Genomic DNA, 15919 nt, shown 5'->3' with positions numbered 1-15919 from the left:
GGAAACTTGACAGTTCCCCCAAGTCCTGTTAAACTATATAAAATACATTTATCAAATTGTAAAAAAAAAAAAATTTAAGAAGGTGTCTGTGTTTTACCAAATACTTTGGTTTCTCCCTCCCTCCCCTTTTTGAAGTAGTATGAAGGCTAATTTCTCATATTATAAATTTCCTCACCTAGGTTTGCTGTAATGCTCAACATTTTATTATGAGAAAAGCATTTTTAGAAAAAATGACACGTTTTCCCTAAATATATCAGTTGATCCTTTATTTAGTAGTTTGTATGATTATTTTTTGTTGTGTGCCTATTTTTACTATTTCATAGAGATCTCATTTTATGGGCATGGTTTTTATTTAGGTTAATATAGTACTTGTCTGCAGGGAGAAGTGCTGCAGGATTCATGTAAGCGGACATTTAAAGGGACAATGAGATTCTACTCTATCGTAATTCAGCAAGCATTTATTGAACATTAAAGGTCACTGTGCTAAGTGCTAAAAGGCACATAAAAGAAATGTCTTGGGCCTCAATGTGTTTATATAGAAAATCCTTAGTTGATTATCCAAGATTTCAGGTATACTTTGATAAATACTTTACTTTTCCTGTGCACCATAATGATTTTTTTTAGAAGTTCTGTGTAATTTTTAATTGCTCTCATAATACCAGAAATTTAGGATATTGTGGAATTTTAATAGTAATCATGGAATAGTGGCCATTGGAGGGATTTTAGAGACTGTCATTTCTGACTTTATTGGGGTTTGGGGTTTTTGTTTTGTTTTTTGGTTTTGTTTGTTTTTTTATTTTGTTTTTAATTTTTTAAAAATATTTTTGATGTCTTGTTTTTGTGCATCACCATAATTTTCCCCAAAAGCATCCCATATAACAAATAGTATTTTTTTTAAAGATGGGACAAATAAGAAGAGGAAGAAATTAGTATAATTGATCAAAAAGTCTGAAAATAAGTGTAATGTGCAACATTTGTGGGTCTGTCACACCTCTACAAAGGGTTAGGATGGGATTTTCTTTTAAGCCATGCTTGTTCTTCATAATTTTGCAACATTCACTTTTGATTATTTTGTGGGTTTTTTCCATTTACATTGTTATTGTTTTCTTGGCTTTGTTTCACTGTATCAATTCATGTAGCTCTGTTCATGCTCCTCTGTATTTATCATATTCATGATTTCTTACAACATAATCTTCTGTTGCCATCACAAAAAGTTCTGTTACAAATATTTTGGTGTATGTGGGGACTTTCTTTTTATCAGTGGTTTGCCTTCGTGTATAAGTTTAGGTCAAAGGATATGGACACCTTATTTACGTAATCTCAAATTGCTCTTTAATGATTGTATTGATTCACAGCTCCACCAACAATGGCCTGTGTCTATCTTCCACAACCTCTCCAATACTGACTCTTCCCATCTTTTAGCATCCCTATTGATTTGCAGGGTGTGAGGTGAAACCTCAGCATTTTGATTTAATTTCTCTCCTTATTAGTAAATTGGAGCATTCTTCCATCTTATTTTTAATTTATAATTCTTTTGGAAGCTATTTGTTCATATGCTTTGACTGCTTATCTTCTAAGGATTGATACAACCCTACCCCCACCCCCAGTATTAAAAATGAAGAAACTGGAGTTCAAAGAGGTTATATGGTTTTCATGAATGTACACTGTGACCTCAGAAGTATGATTTAGAAATCAGGTTTTCTGATTCCCAGGGCTAGTGTTTTATTGGGATTGGGGTTGCTGTATTATACTGAGTCTCCAAATTTTATGCTTTTTTTCCCCCCAAGAAAGTGATACCTTTAGAAAGAAAAGCAAATTGTTTTACAAAGTATAATAATATTCAGGAGGGAGTGAAGGGATGACAGTGTTAGTATTCAAAGATTTTGCCATTCTGCCATATCCAGAGTTAGGTTCTTGAGCATAGTTTCTCACTAGGAGAAAACAAGCTTGCTTTTTCATGATGGCAGCCAGTGCTCCCCAAAGTAATAACATTTGACCTGTTCAGTAGCGCTTCAACCAAGGTATTTAAGTAGTGTTTAAGTAGAACCCTTGTAGGTTAAGCATTTGATTTATGAAATTGTAAACATTTGTAGTAAATGTTTTCAGTTTTGTTTTTTGCTATTTCAGGCTGTTAAATGAATGTTCTTGATACTTTAGTTTTGAATCTCTAAAAGTTAACTAGTTAATTTTTTCTTGCTATATATTATACACAGAGGCAACATAGCATAGTAGATAGCAGTCTAGTCTTGGAGTCAGGCAGACCACCTCTGATACTTATGGGTAAGTTCTTAAGTTGTAGAAGAGATAATATCTCTATTGATAGAGGTTGATCACCATTTGAGAATTCCTTATGCTAACAGAAACACAGGTCCCTCATTTATATATGCATTATGCAGTACTAAATCCATGCTGTACAAATAAAATATATGATAGGCATAGTAGAGAAATAGTGTGGTGTAGTTGTTAGAGCTGGCCTCAAAGTCAAGAAAATGTGGATTTAAAACCTACCTGTATTTCATAACTGACAGTATGATCTTCAGACAAGTCACTTATAACCTCTCAGTTCCTAAGGCTCTAAAACTAACACAATTTCAAATCTGCATTGGTAAAAGGGATTTTTTTTTCCACTGGCAGGTTGATGAACCAGTGGAATCAAAGGTGTAAACTATGAATACTTCAATCTAGCTGTCTTTCAGTATTCCACTAACGGCTTCACCAGACATTTCACAATAGCTCTGATATGCTGATGACTGGGTAGGATATATTGCTAATGAGCATAATTGGAGGGTAGGGGTGAGGAGAGGAAGTTTATAGGTAGACAAATCTAATTTCATAGTATTAGATTATGCTTCTAACTGACCAGTCATCAGCTCAATTCAAGATACGAAGAAGGCCTGGATGGGAGAGTTTAGGTTATTTCGCAGGAGTGGCTAGTAGTGGGGGTCCCTCAATTTATGGGCCTTACTAATAATCTATGTCAACCAACAGCATTATTGTTGCAACCAAAAAAGACAGCAGATAATTTAATTTTTTATGATTTAAAAAAAATTAGACATTTTTGAGTGATGCTTTGATGTTATAGAAGTGTCAGTCTTTAAGCCGAGAGGACTAGTTTCTGGTTCTGGCCGTATCTTTTAATTAGCTATGACTCCCAGACAAGTCACTTAACCTCTCTGGGATTCTTCTTTCTTTTCTCTAGAAGACTGTAAAATATGATCTCAAGATTTTCTGATTCTAGGATTAATTTTTGGTCTTGTATCTTCCAAGTCCACTTTTGAGTACTAGATTTTTTTATTTTATTATAACATTTATTTTGCTGGAGTGTTTAAATAATGTATTGACAGTTGTAATTAACATATGTTTTCCAAAATAACATCTTCCTTTGAACACAGAAAAGATATTCACACCTAGTATGTAGTTATTTGAGGGAGAAAATAATGTATTTAGTACCAATTTTATCATAAATTTTTTGTGTGCATTTTGTGGTTTGGAAATTTGGAGATTTTGGAAAGTGATGTGACAGACTTTGGTGATGTTTTTAAAAAATCATTATTTGGTCGCCAGTGTTTGGAGATACTTAAATAATTTGAGATCCATTATGCTAAAATGTGAGATTAGAAAAGACAGATACAGATTTTCTCTCTTTCCTCTTTATTTAAATTGTTCTTTGTTATATTCTTTAAGAATGTGTTCAGATGGAATGCTTTAGAAGACCTTTGGTTCTAAATCATATTACCTGATAGCAACATTTTGAAACCTAACATTTTAGTTTACATGCACTTGTTTCTGGCCCTGTTTTTGAGTAATTAAGCTTGATCTAAAACATAAAGTCATCAATACGGTTCTAAATTTATCTTTATATTATAGAGAAAATTATTCTCCCTGTTGTGTAGGTAGAAAGTTGTAGAAGAATTAGCACATATTAGAACAACATAACTAGAGAAAATTGGAGATAGAAATGAAGTTCGTGATCGTGTCAGATCACACATTATGTTGCTTTAATCACTTGACCTTTAAAGGATATGACTTTGGGGTTTTATACCTCATTTTACTTGTTGGCTGATTAATAAATACTATTTCTTTGTCTTAAAATAGAAACATTTGATGGTACTGAATTAATGGTCAACGAATATAGTAACTAAAACTCTTTCTAAGAGAGATCCTATATTATAAAGGGTTCCTGGATTAAAAGTCAATTCAGTTTGGAGTTAAAGATTTGAGGCTTTAAATGAAAGTTTTGAAACTTTAGTTTTGAAATCTCTAAAAGTTAACTAGTTAATTGTTTTTTTGTTATATATTACACACAAAGGCTGACTGCATTATATACAGAAATCCCAAATTCCCAGATACTCTAAATTTATCTTTGTTTCTGTTTCAAATTTTTCTGTTCCTTGTGTGGCTATATAAAATATATTTCTAAACTTTATTTCAGTACATATTTGGAGACTTCTTTGTGATAGAATATTATTTTTTGCTTTCCTTGTAAGCATAGACCATTATTAGATTATACATTGGCCTCTTGCTATAATGTAAGGATTGTCAGCTTTTCTGAATTAGAATGGGAGCCCCTAATGCAAGAATGGTCTTGAGTAGTCAAACTTTCTCGGTACCTTTATCCTTCTTACAACTAGCTTTCCTGCCCAAGATTTTATTTTACAAGCAGTATTCAACCAATTACGAATTTATTTTGGTGTATTAGTGTTTTAGCCAACTAGGAATGTTAAGGTTTTCTAGTCCTTCATGCCTTAGAGGCAGTTACTCTACTCATATTAATTTCTACTCAGGGACCATTTGTTTTGCCTCAGTTTCTTCATCTGTAAAATGAGCTGGAGAAGGAAATGGCAAACTACCCCAGTATCTTTGCCAAGAAAACCCCAGTTGGAGTTGTACATGAATGACACAACTGAACAAACCTAGTATGTTATGAACCCTCAGCAAATACCAACTTTACCATTTTTTAACTATAAATATTTTCCACATTTTTTTACTTTTCATATAATATATTTGAATTTTTATTTTGCTATTACATTGTTGCCGCATGACCTTATAACTTTCTGTAGACCTAAAACAGCTTGAGTATTCAGAGATAAAATTGACATTAAACCTTCTGATTTTATTCTCTAAAACCTATAGTTTTCAAGAGTAAAAACTGGCTTTCTCATGTTATTTATTTTTATGCTTTCATAATGGACTCAGTAAAAAATGAAAAAATGTTTCATTAAAATGTTTTTCTTAAATTGAAATATTCTAAATATTCTAAAAGTCTCTATTAGAAATCCATGTGCTGTAATATATAATGGCCCCATGGTACTAGTTATCCTCATTATTCTAATTATCTACCTAGTTTAACAGATTCAGTTATGAATTAGTTGAACAGTTTTAACTGAATTTCCTGGCTTTTGTAGTATTCTTATAACATTATTTTAATGTTGTGATCAACTTTTCAAAGTGAAGATAACACTGGTTATCTAGCTTGTTTTATTAAGAAACTTAACAAAATATCATAAAACAAGCAATTAACAAATCTCACTTATTCAGTAAATAAATATTTTCTCGTGTTCAGTATCATATTGGTCTGAATATGGGCCATATTTGTTTCATAGACCAGCTTATTTAAAACCCAAGTGTGGCATTTAATCCATGTTATTTTACGTACTGTACCTTTTTCATCTCAAAAGTTGGCCTTTTAAGGAGGTGGCCTATATTTGGACCAGTATTATAATATGATCTTATTCTGGAGTGATAAGCAGGGTCTAAGTATGCTTGTTTTTCAATTTTATTTTACAGTTTTTAGAAAAGTCTCAAGGTGTGATACTGCATTAATATGATTTATGTTACAGGAGATTATCTGGCACAATAGATGTAATTGGTCAGACTATCACTATCAGCCGAGTGGAAGGAAGACGGCGTGCAAATGAAAATAGCAACATCCAGGTTGAGTATTTTCAAATTTAATACTTCTTTTCCCTTCTTATCTTGAAAAAGATGAATTTTACATGTGTTAGGCTCAAGGGATTGTGCTAGGTATTAGAAGAAATACAGAGATAAGATATGATCCCAGTCATTAAAATGATGCACATCTCTTGACTTTTTAAAAATATTTTTAATTTTTTTTTATTCAGGGCAGCTAGGTGGGGCAGTGGATAAAGCTCTGGCCTTGGAGTCAGGAGGACCTGAGTTAAAATCTGGCCTCAGACACTTGACACTTACTAGCTGTGTGACCCTGGGCAAGTCACTTAACCCCAAATTCCTCACCAAAAAGCAAAAACAAAACAAAACATAATTTTTGGCCATTTATCAATTGGGGAATGACTCATATTCTTATAAATTTGACAGATTTCTCTATATGTTTGAGAGATGAGACCTTTATCTGAGAAACTGTCTATAAAATTTTTTCACCAATTTTCTGCTTTCCTTCCAATCCTGGCTATATTGATTTTATTTGTACAGAACATTTTTAATTTAATGTAATCAAATTATCCATTTTATATCTCACAATGCTCTTTATCTCTTGTTTACTCATAAATTTTTCTCTCATCCATGATAGGGAATATGTTCCATATTCTTCTGATTTTCTTATGTTTCCCTTTTCAGGGGTGGGGAACCTGCAGCCTTGAGGCCATATGTGGCTCTCTAGGTCCTTAAGTGCAGCCCTTCAACTGAATCCATGAGAACCTAGAGAGCCACATTTGGCCTCAGCTGCAGGTTCCCCACCCCTGAGGGGTCATATAGCCATTTTGATCTTATATTGGTACCTCTTGACTTTTGATTTTCAGTTGTTGAAATTTTTAAAAAGCATCTGCAAGGGTTTTGGGTTTTGGCTTTTGTTTTTAACCAAGACCCTGGTAGTTCTAAGCAGATTTGACTGCTCTAAAGAGTCCAACAGTATTCTAACACCCACGAATAAATGATGGTTCTTTAATAACATAAAGTACACACAGATGTGTTTGCATGTGTGTACATGTGGGTGTTAAAACATTTACATATAGCTCTAAGATCTACAAAGAGCTTTATAAATATTTCATTTTATCCTTACAACAACTCTAGGAGGTAGGTGTTAGTATTACCCCAGTTTATAAATGGGGACACTGAGCCATAATGGTTAAATGACTTGCCCAAGGTCATACTGCTACTAAGTGCCTGAGGTGGTATTCGAACTTAGTCTTCCTGATTCCAGATCCAGCTCTTTATCTACTGCATCACCTATCTGCCCTGATCAAAAAAATACAGCAAAGTACTTTGGAAAGACTAAGGCTAAGAATACAGGTAGAAATTCAAAAATAATGATCTGCTTTGGTAGAATGGTTTCCTTGTATAAGGGAGTGTTGATTGTATAGTAATCTTTTCAGCTACATAGATGGTAATATCATTTGGTGTTAATTTGCAGTACATAATGCATATCTTAACTTTTAAAAAGAAATCAGATAGGTGCAATGGGTAGAGCACTGGCCCTGGAGTCAGGAAGACCGGAGTTCAGGTAAGGCCTTAGTCATTGTTGGGGTTTGTCCTTCGTTCTTGAAGAAGACTATGACATCAGGGAGATGATACCGTGACATGCAAGTGAATTGGATTTAAGTGAGGGAGGGCTGTGCAAAATCACCAGCCTCACTTTTTCTCCAGAGTCACCTGGGTCCTGTGGCCAGATCTAGACCAGAACAACTGGACACGGCCCAGGATGCATTGGGAGACCTTAGCCTTTTTAAGCTAACCCACAACCACAACCCACAAACACCAAAGACAACTTAAAAGGTCAGTAGGAAAGGTCTGTGGGCTCAGTGAGAGAGAAGCTTGGTCCGAGCTCCAGTCCCAGCGCAGCCGCAGGGCAGCGGCTGCTTCTTTTGCTCTCAGCCCACAGACGGGGCAATCAAGTGGCTGATCAGAAGGAGATTGCAGGGATCTCTTTGCTGGTGCTGAGGCAGGCTTCTCTTGATTTGCCCATGGTTGGATCTGAGTCACAGTTCTGGGTGGCGGGCCTGGGTAAGGAGGAGTGCTGGGGTGGCGTGCTTGTGGTGGTAATGAGGGAATCCCTCTCACAATTCTAAGGCAGAAAAGAGTGCTTATGGTCCCTCATAGACCAGAGCACAGGCCAGGAAAGGAGTAAACACCTCGACCTTGATCGTACCACCTTAAGAGAAAGGAAAATTTACAAGTCTCTAGAAGTATCTCTGAAAACAGCTGCACAAAACCTATGAAACTTGCGACAGTACACCCTCCAAACAGAGTCCTACCTTAACAAACAGTTTAAAACTCATTGGCTGGGAACATGAGCAAACTGTGCCAAGAAAAAAAAAAAGTCAAACCATAGAATCTCTCTTTGGTGACAAAGAAGATCAGAACATACAACCAGAAGCAGACAACGAAGCCAAAAGCTCTTATATCCAAAGCCTCCAAGAAAAATATGAATCAGTCGCAGGCCATGGAAGTGCTCAAAAAGAATTTTGAGGAGCAAGTAAGAGAAGCAGAGGAAAAACTGGGAAGAGAAATGAGAGTGATACAAGCAAATCACGAAAAACAAGTCAACAACTTGCTAAAGGAGACCCAAAAAAATGCTATAGAAAATAACACCTTAAAAAATAGCCTAACTCAAATGGCAAAAGAGATCCAAAAAGCCAATGAGGAGAATGCCTTAAAAAGCAGAATTGGCCAAATGGAAAAAAAAGTCCAAAAGCTCACTGAAGAAAATGCTTCCTTAGGAGCAAATGGAAGCTAGTGACTTCATGAGAAATCAAGACATTATAAAGCAAAACCAAAAGAATGAAAAAATAGAAGACAATGTGAATGATCTTGTTGGAAAAACAACTGACCCTGGAAAATAGATCCAGGAGAGATGATTTAAAAATTACTGGACTACCTGAAAGCCACCATCAAAAAAAGAGCCTAGACATCATCTTTCAAGAAATTATCAAGAACTTCCTTGAACCATAGGGTAAAATAGAAATTGAAAGAATCCACCAATCACCTCCTGAAAGAGATCCCCCAAAGGAAAACCCCTAGGAATACTGTAGCCAAATTCCAGAGTTCCCAGGTCAAGGAGAAAATATTACAAGCTGCCAGAAGGAAACAATTCAAGTACTGTGGAAACACAATCTGGATAACACAAGATTTAACAGCTTCTACATTAAAGGACTGCAGGGCATGGTATATAATATTTCAGAGGGCAAAGGTGATGGAACTACAACCAAGAATCACCTACCCAGCACAACTGAGTATAATCCTCCCAGGGGAAAAAATGGCTATTCAGTGAAATAGAGGACTTTCAAGCATTCTTGATGAAAAGACCAGAGCTGAATAAAAAATTCAGCTTTCAAATACAAGACTCAAGAGAAGCATGAAGAGGTAAAGAGGAATCATAAGGGACTTATTAAGGTTGAACTGTTTAGATTCCTACCTGGAAAGATGATATTTGTAACTCATGAACATGAGGCCTTTGTCAGTATTAGGGTAGTTGGAGGGGGAAAAAATTATATGTATATAGAGAGAGATAGATAGAGGGCTCAGGGTGAGTTGAAGATTAAGGGATGATATGTAAAAAAAAATTAAGCGGTGAGAGAGAATTGTACTGGGGAAGGAGAAAGAGGTAGAATGGGGTAAATTATCTCACATAAAAGAGGCAAGAAAAAGCTTTTGCAGTGGAGTGGAAGAGGGGGAGGTGAGAGGAATGAGTGAGTCTTACTCTCATTGGATTTGGCTTAAGGAGGGGGTAACACACACTCAGTTGAGTGTATAAATGTATGTTACCCTACAGGAAGATAGGGGGGAAGAGGAAAAGAGGGGGGGATTATAGAGAGGAGGGCAGATTAGGGGAGAGGGTAATCAAAAGCAGACACTTCTGAGGAGGGACAGGGTCAAAAGAGAGAGAATAGAAAAAATGAGGGACAGGACAGAATGAAGGGAAATATGGTCAGTTTTTTACAGCGTGACTACTGTGGAAGTGTTTTTGCACAACTACACATATATAACCTGTATAGAGTTGCTTGCCTTTTCAGGGTGGGTGGGGAGGAAGGAAGGGAGAAAATTTAGAACCCAAAGTTTTAAAAACAAATGTTAAAAATTGTTTTCACATGCAACTGGGAAATAAGATATACAGCTAATGGGGTATAGAAATCTATCCTGCCCTACAGGGAAATAGAAGGGGAAGGGGATAAGAACAGTTGGTGGGGGGCAGGGCTGATTAGGGGAAGGGGTATTCAGAATGCATGCCGTCTAGGGGTAAGGCAAGATGGGGAGAAAATTTGGAACTCAAAATCTTGTGGAAGTAAATGTTGAAAACTAAAAATAAATAAATTAATTAAAAAGGAGTGAGTTAAGGCTGGTGCAAAGTGAATGTACTATGTACAAAGGTATAGCAATATTGTAAGGTGATCAGCTGTGAATGACTTAGCTGGTCTCAGAATGATCAAAGATAGCTGTGAAAGACTTATGATGAAAAATGCTATCCATCCCCAGAGGTAGAATTGATGGGTGTCTGAATATAGATTGAAGAATACTTTTTTAACTTTATTTTCCTTCAGGGATTATTTGTTTGTTTTCTTTCACAATATGACTGTTATGGAAATGTTTTACATGACTAAACATATATGACCTACATGTTGGGGCAGGGGAAAGGGGGAGGAATAGAATTTGGAACTCAAAGTTTTAAAAAGGACTGTTAAAAATTGTTTTTACGTGTAACTGGAGAAAAATAAAATACTAAATAAACAAAAAAAAAGAAATTTAAAAAAAAGTAAGCCAAGGGATGGTCCCTTTAATTAAAAAAACAAAACAAAACTGGGAGGGGGGGGACCCTCAGGGTTCTTCCTGGCCAAAAGAGAAACAATTACCACAGACATTCACTCTGAGCTACCCAGGCCCAAAATAGTAACCATTAAGTACTTGGGCTATTAAGTGTGACCCTGGACAAGTCACTTAACCCCAATTGCCTCCTTTCCACGCCCCCCCATCCCCACATACACAAAAAGAAAAGGAAATAAAGAAATTACATAAAAATGAGAGTATTTGAAAAGATTGTTAAATCTTCTAACAACCATGCCTGCCTCTGTAACTTTTTAAATAAGTGTTGCACTGTGGGAAGGACATTAGATCTGTAACGTAGAATATATGTTCCTTGGGGACAGGAATTTGTATTTTTATCTGGAGTGCTTAGCATAGTCTGTCCCGGTGCTTAGTATGTACATTTTTACTGTTTTGCACATTCATTTGGAGTCAGAAGTCTCATTCTTGATTCTGGTTTTGTCTCTAGGACTTTAGACACAATTCATTTCATACCTCAGGGCCTCAGTTTCCTCATCTGTAAAATGAGAAAGTTTCTCTAATTATTAGTAGCAAACTCAAATAGAAACAGCCCCATGTTAACTTAGAAAAAAGTAAATTAATACTGTTTTGTGTCTTATTTTTATTTATTTTGTTTAAACATTTCCAAATTACATTTCAATCTGGTTCCATATACTAGGGATTTATATGGACTGCTCAGCAAGTTTGATGATACTAATCTAGATGATCTCTGAATGCACATACTGCTTAGTCCTTACTGCATATCTGAGGCAAGTGAGACTTGTCCCTATTTTTAAAAATTAAAAAACATTAATATAAATTGATTAGCCCATAGTTAAATGTGTGTTACTTGGAATACAACAGGGAGTGAGTGACTCTGTGGCTTCTATGGATTGATCTTAGTGACTCTGCTGTGGAGGGAGCTGATGGGCCAGTGGAGTCAGGAAAACCTGCATTCAAATTTAACCGCAGGCACTTAGTAGCTGTGTAATCATAGGCAAGTCACTTAACCTCTGTCTTCAGTTTCCTTAACTGATGGAGTAAAATGAAGGTAGTAAAAACACATACTTTGCAGGGTTGTGATGAGGATCAAATGATAAAGTATTTATAAAGCTCTTCACACAGTGCATGGTATGTACTAACTGCTATAGAAATGCTTATTCCTTTCTAGTGTTACTCCTCACTAAGTTCCTACTCTACCCCAGGCACTATGTTGCACGTTCAAAGAGAAAACAGTTCATGCCTTCTAGGAGTTTGCATTCTACTGGACAACTTACTTTTACTGGGATATTGAATATTGTCAGAAATGCAGAATGATCTCCCACCTCCCAGTTATAGCCTGTACTTTTCCTGAAACAATTCTGTTTAATAACTGCATTCTGAGTGTACAATTGGTGCCTGACACCGTTAGTATTTATGTGATACCAACATATTAAATGGACTTTCCCCTTTAAGTTTATAATTTCTTACAAATAACACCTGCTGACTTGACTTTTTTTAAGCAGACTAGAACCTGATAATGAAGGTTGTGTGCCTATATGCATTCTAATATATAAAGAATTAATGACTAAAAAAGAAATTTTAACCTGACTATTTTAAGCTTTGTTCCAAAACTGTCCCTTAACTCAATTTTATGTAATATTCAGTTGTCTTTTTCTATTACTTTCTAGAATAAATAAAACTTTAATTACAGTTAATTTTTAGAAAATAAAAATTACATAGATTACAAATATTCTTAATTCCCGTAGGTTCTTTCAGAACGATCTGCTGCTGAAGTAGACAACAATTTTAGCAAACCACCTCCATTTTTCCCTCCAGGAGCTCCTCCTACTCATCTCCCACCGCCTCCATTTCTTCCTCCTCCTCCAACTGTCAGCACTGCTCCACCTCTGATTCCCCCACCAGGTAAGTAGTACATATAACTTACTGGAAAAGACAAGCAGTATAAAAGTGCTTCTTTTTATTTCTTCCAGGGAGAATATAAAATGTACCATTATTTCAATAGTGATTTCAGTAATGGTACAACACGTGGTGCATGTGAAATTGATTTATATACATACACGTGACACACATACCTGTATGTAAATGTGTAATGTATATTTGTGTAATACTTAAATTTATGTGTGTGTGTGTGTGTGTGTGTGTGTGTGTATATATACACATATATACATATATATATAGAGAGAGAGAGAGAGTACATATTTTGAGAGGTGATTTAGTCAGTTTAGGGGAGCCCCGTGGTGTGGAAACTCCCTGCAGAGATTCGTATTGGCGACTCAGCTATGACATGTGCTATTAAAGAGTTGCTTGGGCCATTAGAGGTTGAGTGACTTGGTCATATAGCCAGCATATGTGAATAGCCAGACTTGAATCTAAGTCCAGCTTTCCCTTCATTGTATCCTACTGTTCGTGTAATCATGTTGTTTCAGCACAGCAACATTATATGGTATAGTAAAAGAGAAAGTAATGTAATTAGAAATTATACTGTAATTGTAATCTTATGTTCAGCCATGATTCTCCCCAAATATATTTAATCCTGTGTATATAAATGTGCTTATATAATAAACAAGATATACTTTTAAAGTTGTTTTAAAAATCCTTTCAGGAGACATTTTTATAATCTGAGACAAAAGAAGATTATATTCTGTTTATAGAAGCCCTATAAAAATATCAGAGTTTGTTCTTTTGTACTGCATACTCAATTTACTTTGTGGGGCTTCTCCTATATTCTACTAAACTCTTACCCAGTTATTAAAAATAGGACAGCAAAAAGATGTTCTTTTTTTATTAGGTTCAAGTCCATTCTTGATTTATAGCAATGGACATCAAGAATAACACAGATCATTGAAATACACAAATAATTTAGCAACTCTATTTGCACTCCCAGTACACTCCCCAGCAGACTTCTGATTAAAGCTACTGATAAGTAACAAGATTGGTGGAGTAAAATTTTACTTCCTTTCTTAACCATCTTTTTCATTGTAAGGGAGGTGGTAGTCCTCATGTAACTGTATGCTGCACTTCATATTACCAAAATGATGCTACTAATGTCTGCTGAAAATGTTGTGAGTTCTTTGTTTTTTTCAGTATTATCAAACTCAGTGACCTCTCATTTATTACCCCTTGTACCTTTGTAAGACAACTAGCTAGGATCCTAAAACTCAGTATATAGAAATGACTCATATGTATAAAGAGCTGTTCCACCTTTCCATAGTACCACAACTCTACTGGATGAGACTGGGTTTTTTTGTTTGTTTGTTTTTGTTTTGTTTATAATGGGGAATTTAAAGAAACTGGTGGGTTTAGAAGTGTAGAGAGAGAAATGGCTATGAAAAAACAAGATAATTTTAGATTGACCTTGGTGGCACAGCTCTCCTGTTTATGGTACAACTGTTGCTTCAAAATATGTTCTCTTTAATGTTTAAACTTTTGTTTCACTCATCCTTTTTGAAATCCCACCAATTAAAGCATCTTTGTAGTCAGCAAACATATTTCTTAAACACACAAATACCTCTGAAAAGATTAGATGTTATCATCTAATCATCCTTTAAATTAGTTCAGATTGCTTTCCTTGAAACACCCAGATAAAAGCAATTGCACTGAAGAATAGGGATTTTGATTGGGGAAAGAGAAGAGGTAAGTCACTTTGGACAGTAAAGCAGACTTGAATGGGATGCCAAAACAGGGGACTAAAGGCCTCAAAAACTACAAGCACAGGAAGGTGAAAGGATGCTAGAAATGAACTTTGGTTTTGCCTCATGTGGGTTGAATGTCTAGAAATGTTCTTCCTTTTAACTAACACTTATAATATTATTTATAAGGGAAAATGCTCCTTCCAAACCAACTAGCTTAAAAGCAACTTTAGGAATACAACCCATTCCTCAGTTGGAGACCACCTACATAAGGATTGTTAACCTATGACTTTGACCTCTTGAACATACTGAAAATTGATAAAATAAGCAAAGGAAGATATGATGGCATATATAATTCATAATTGCTTTATTAGCCTCTGATCTATTTGTTTAGTTTTATAACTTTTAACTAATTAGCTTAAATGATAATTACTTTTTTATTTTAGAAGAATTAGGAGTAAGAATGATAGGTATATTCATTAAATTCCTGAATGATGAACGAACTTTATTTAAAATGCCTTAGTTGTATTTGAGAATAAAAGGTATAATATTTAAAGACCATTGGCACTCTTGCTATAGGCTCCACCTGTGTAATCTTAGCCCACAGTTTGTTTCTCTTCAGTTTTGATTGTTTGTAACAGAAAGTGGGTGGTGTGGTACAACCCACTCCTGGAAAGAGTTGCTCATCCTGTGGTTGTGCAGTACCCAGAATCTCTGTAACATGGAGAATGGTGTTATTTGGCAAAAGCAGAAGTGTTCTAAATATTGTGTTCCTAGCTTCCAGATGTCTGCTAGAGCCATTATGCTTCTAGTTAATACAAATATGATGCCAACTCGCAGAAGTCAACTAGTCCTCTTCTGCACTTTTTTTTGTTTTGTCAACTATCAATTGTGTCTGTTGTAGATTTTTAAAATTATAGTCCTGAAAGCTCCGTAATTGCTATCCCCTTCTGTAGACTCAGTATTTATCATGATATGTAAAGTAGTTTTAGTACCATTCTGTGCTTTACTCATATAACTGCAAAAATATTTAAGTATAAATGTGTTAATATAGAGAAATATGTATAATGTAGTTCAAAACTAAGTATTAATAATTTTAAATTATCTGAGCTACTAGATTTTATTTGTTAGCATAAATAATTAAGAGTTGACTATCTGGATTTATACTCTATCTAAATAGTTATAGTGCAGTTACATGACTCAGGTAAAATTTTTGACACTTATCAAAGAAGCTGTATGTCTACTATATCTTTTTGAGTCTTTTATAGAGGGAAGTAACATGTTACTGTGGAAAGTGGGCTGAATTTGTAATCAGAGGAAGTGAATTCATATCCCAGCTCTGCCTTGCTACCGTTTTTGTGACCTTGGGCAAGTTTTTAACCTTTCTGGGCCTCAGTTTTCTCCTGTGTAAAATTAAGTGGACAAGATGATTTTAAATATCCCTTTCAATTCTAAATCAATATTCCCAGTAGTCTTTCAGAAATTAGAAGATGTGGAAAGCTACAGGTTGCAATTGA

General features: G+C 35.2%; 1 protein-coding gene across 8 annotated transcripts in view; it reads left to right on the top strand.

Annotated features, from left to right (window-relative positions):
* Positions 1-15919, top strand: part of FIP1L1 (factor interacting with PAPOLA and CPSF1) — a 103360-nt gene that overhangs the window by 43264 nt on the left and 44177 nt on the right. For all 8 annotated transcript variants that reach the window (XM_020990027.2, XM_020990044.2, XM_020990034.2 and 5 more), the window contains 2 exons: positions 5841-5934; positions 12519-12675. In XM_020990027.2, the coding sequence (XP_020845686.1) occupies positions 5841-5934; positions 12519-12675 (251 nt within the window). The remainder of the gene's footprint in view (positions 1-5840; positions 5935-12518; positions 12676-15919) is intronic.

The sequence above is a fragment of the Phascolarctos cinereus genome, unplaced genomic scaffold (genome assembly GCF_003287225.1).
Source record: "Phascolarctos cinereus isolate Bilbo 61053 unplaced genomic scaffold, phaCin_HiC Scaffold_9;HRSCAF=440, whole genome shotgun sequence".
NCBI lineage: Eukaryota > Metazoa > Chordata > Mammalia > Diprotodontia > Phascolarctidae > Phascolarctos > Phascolarctos cinereus.
Note: the sequence above shows the minus strand (reverse complement) of the source record. Positions and strands in the feature narration are given on the sequence as shown.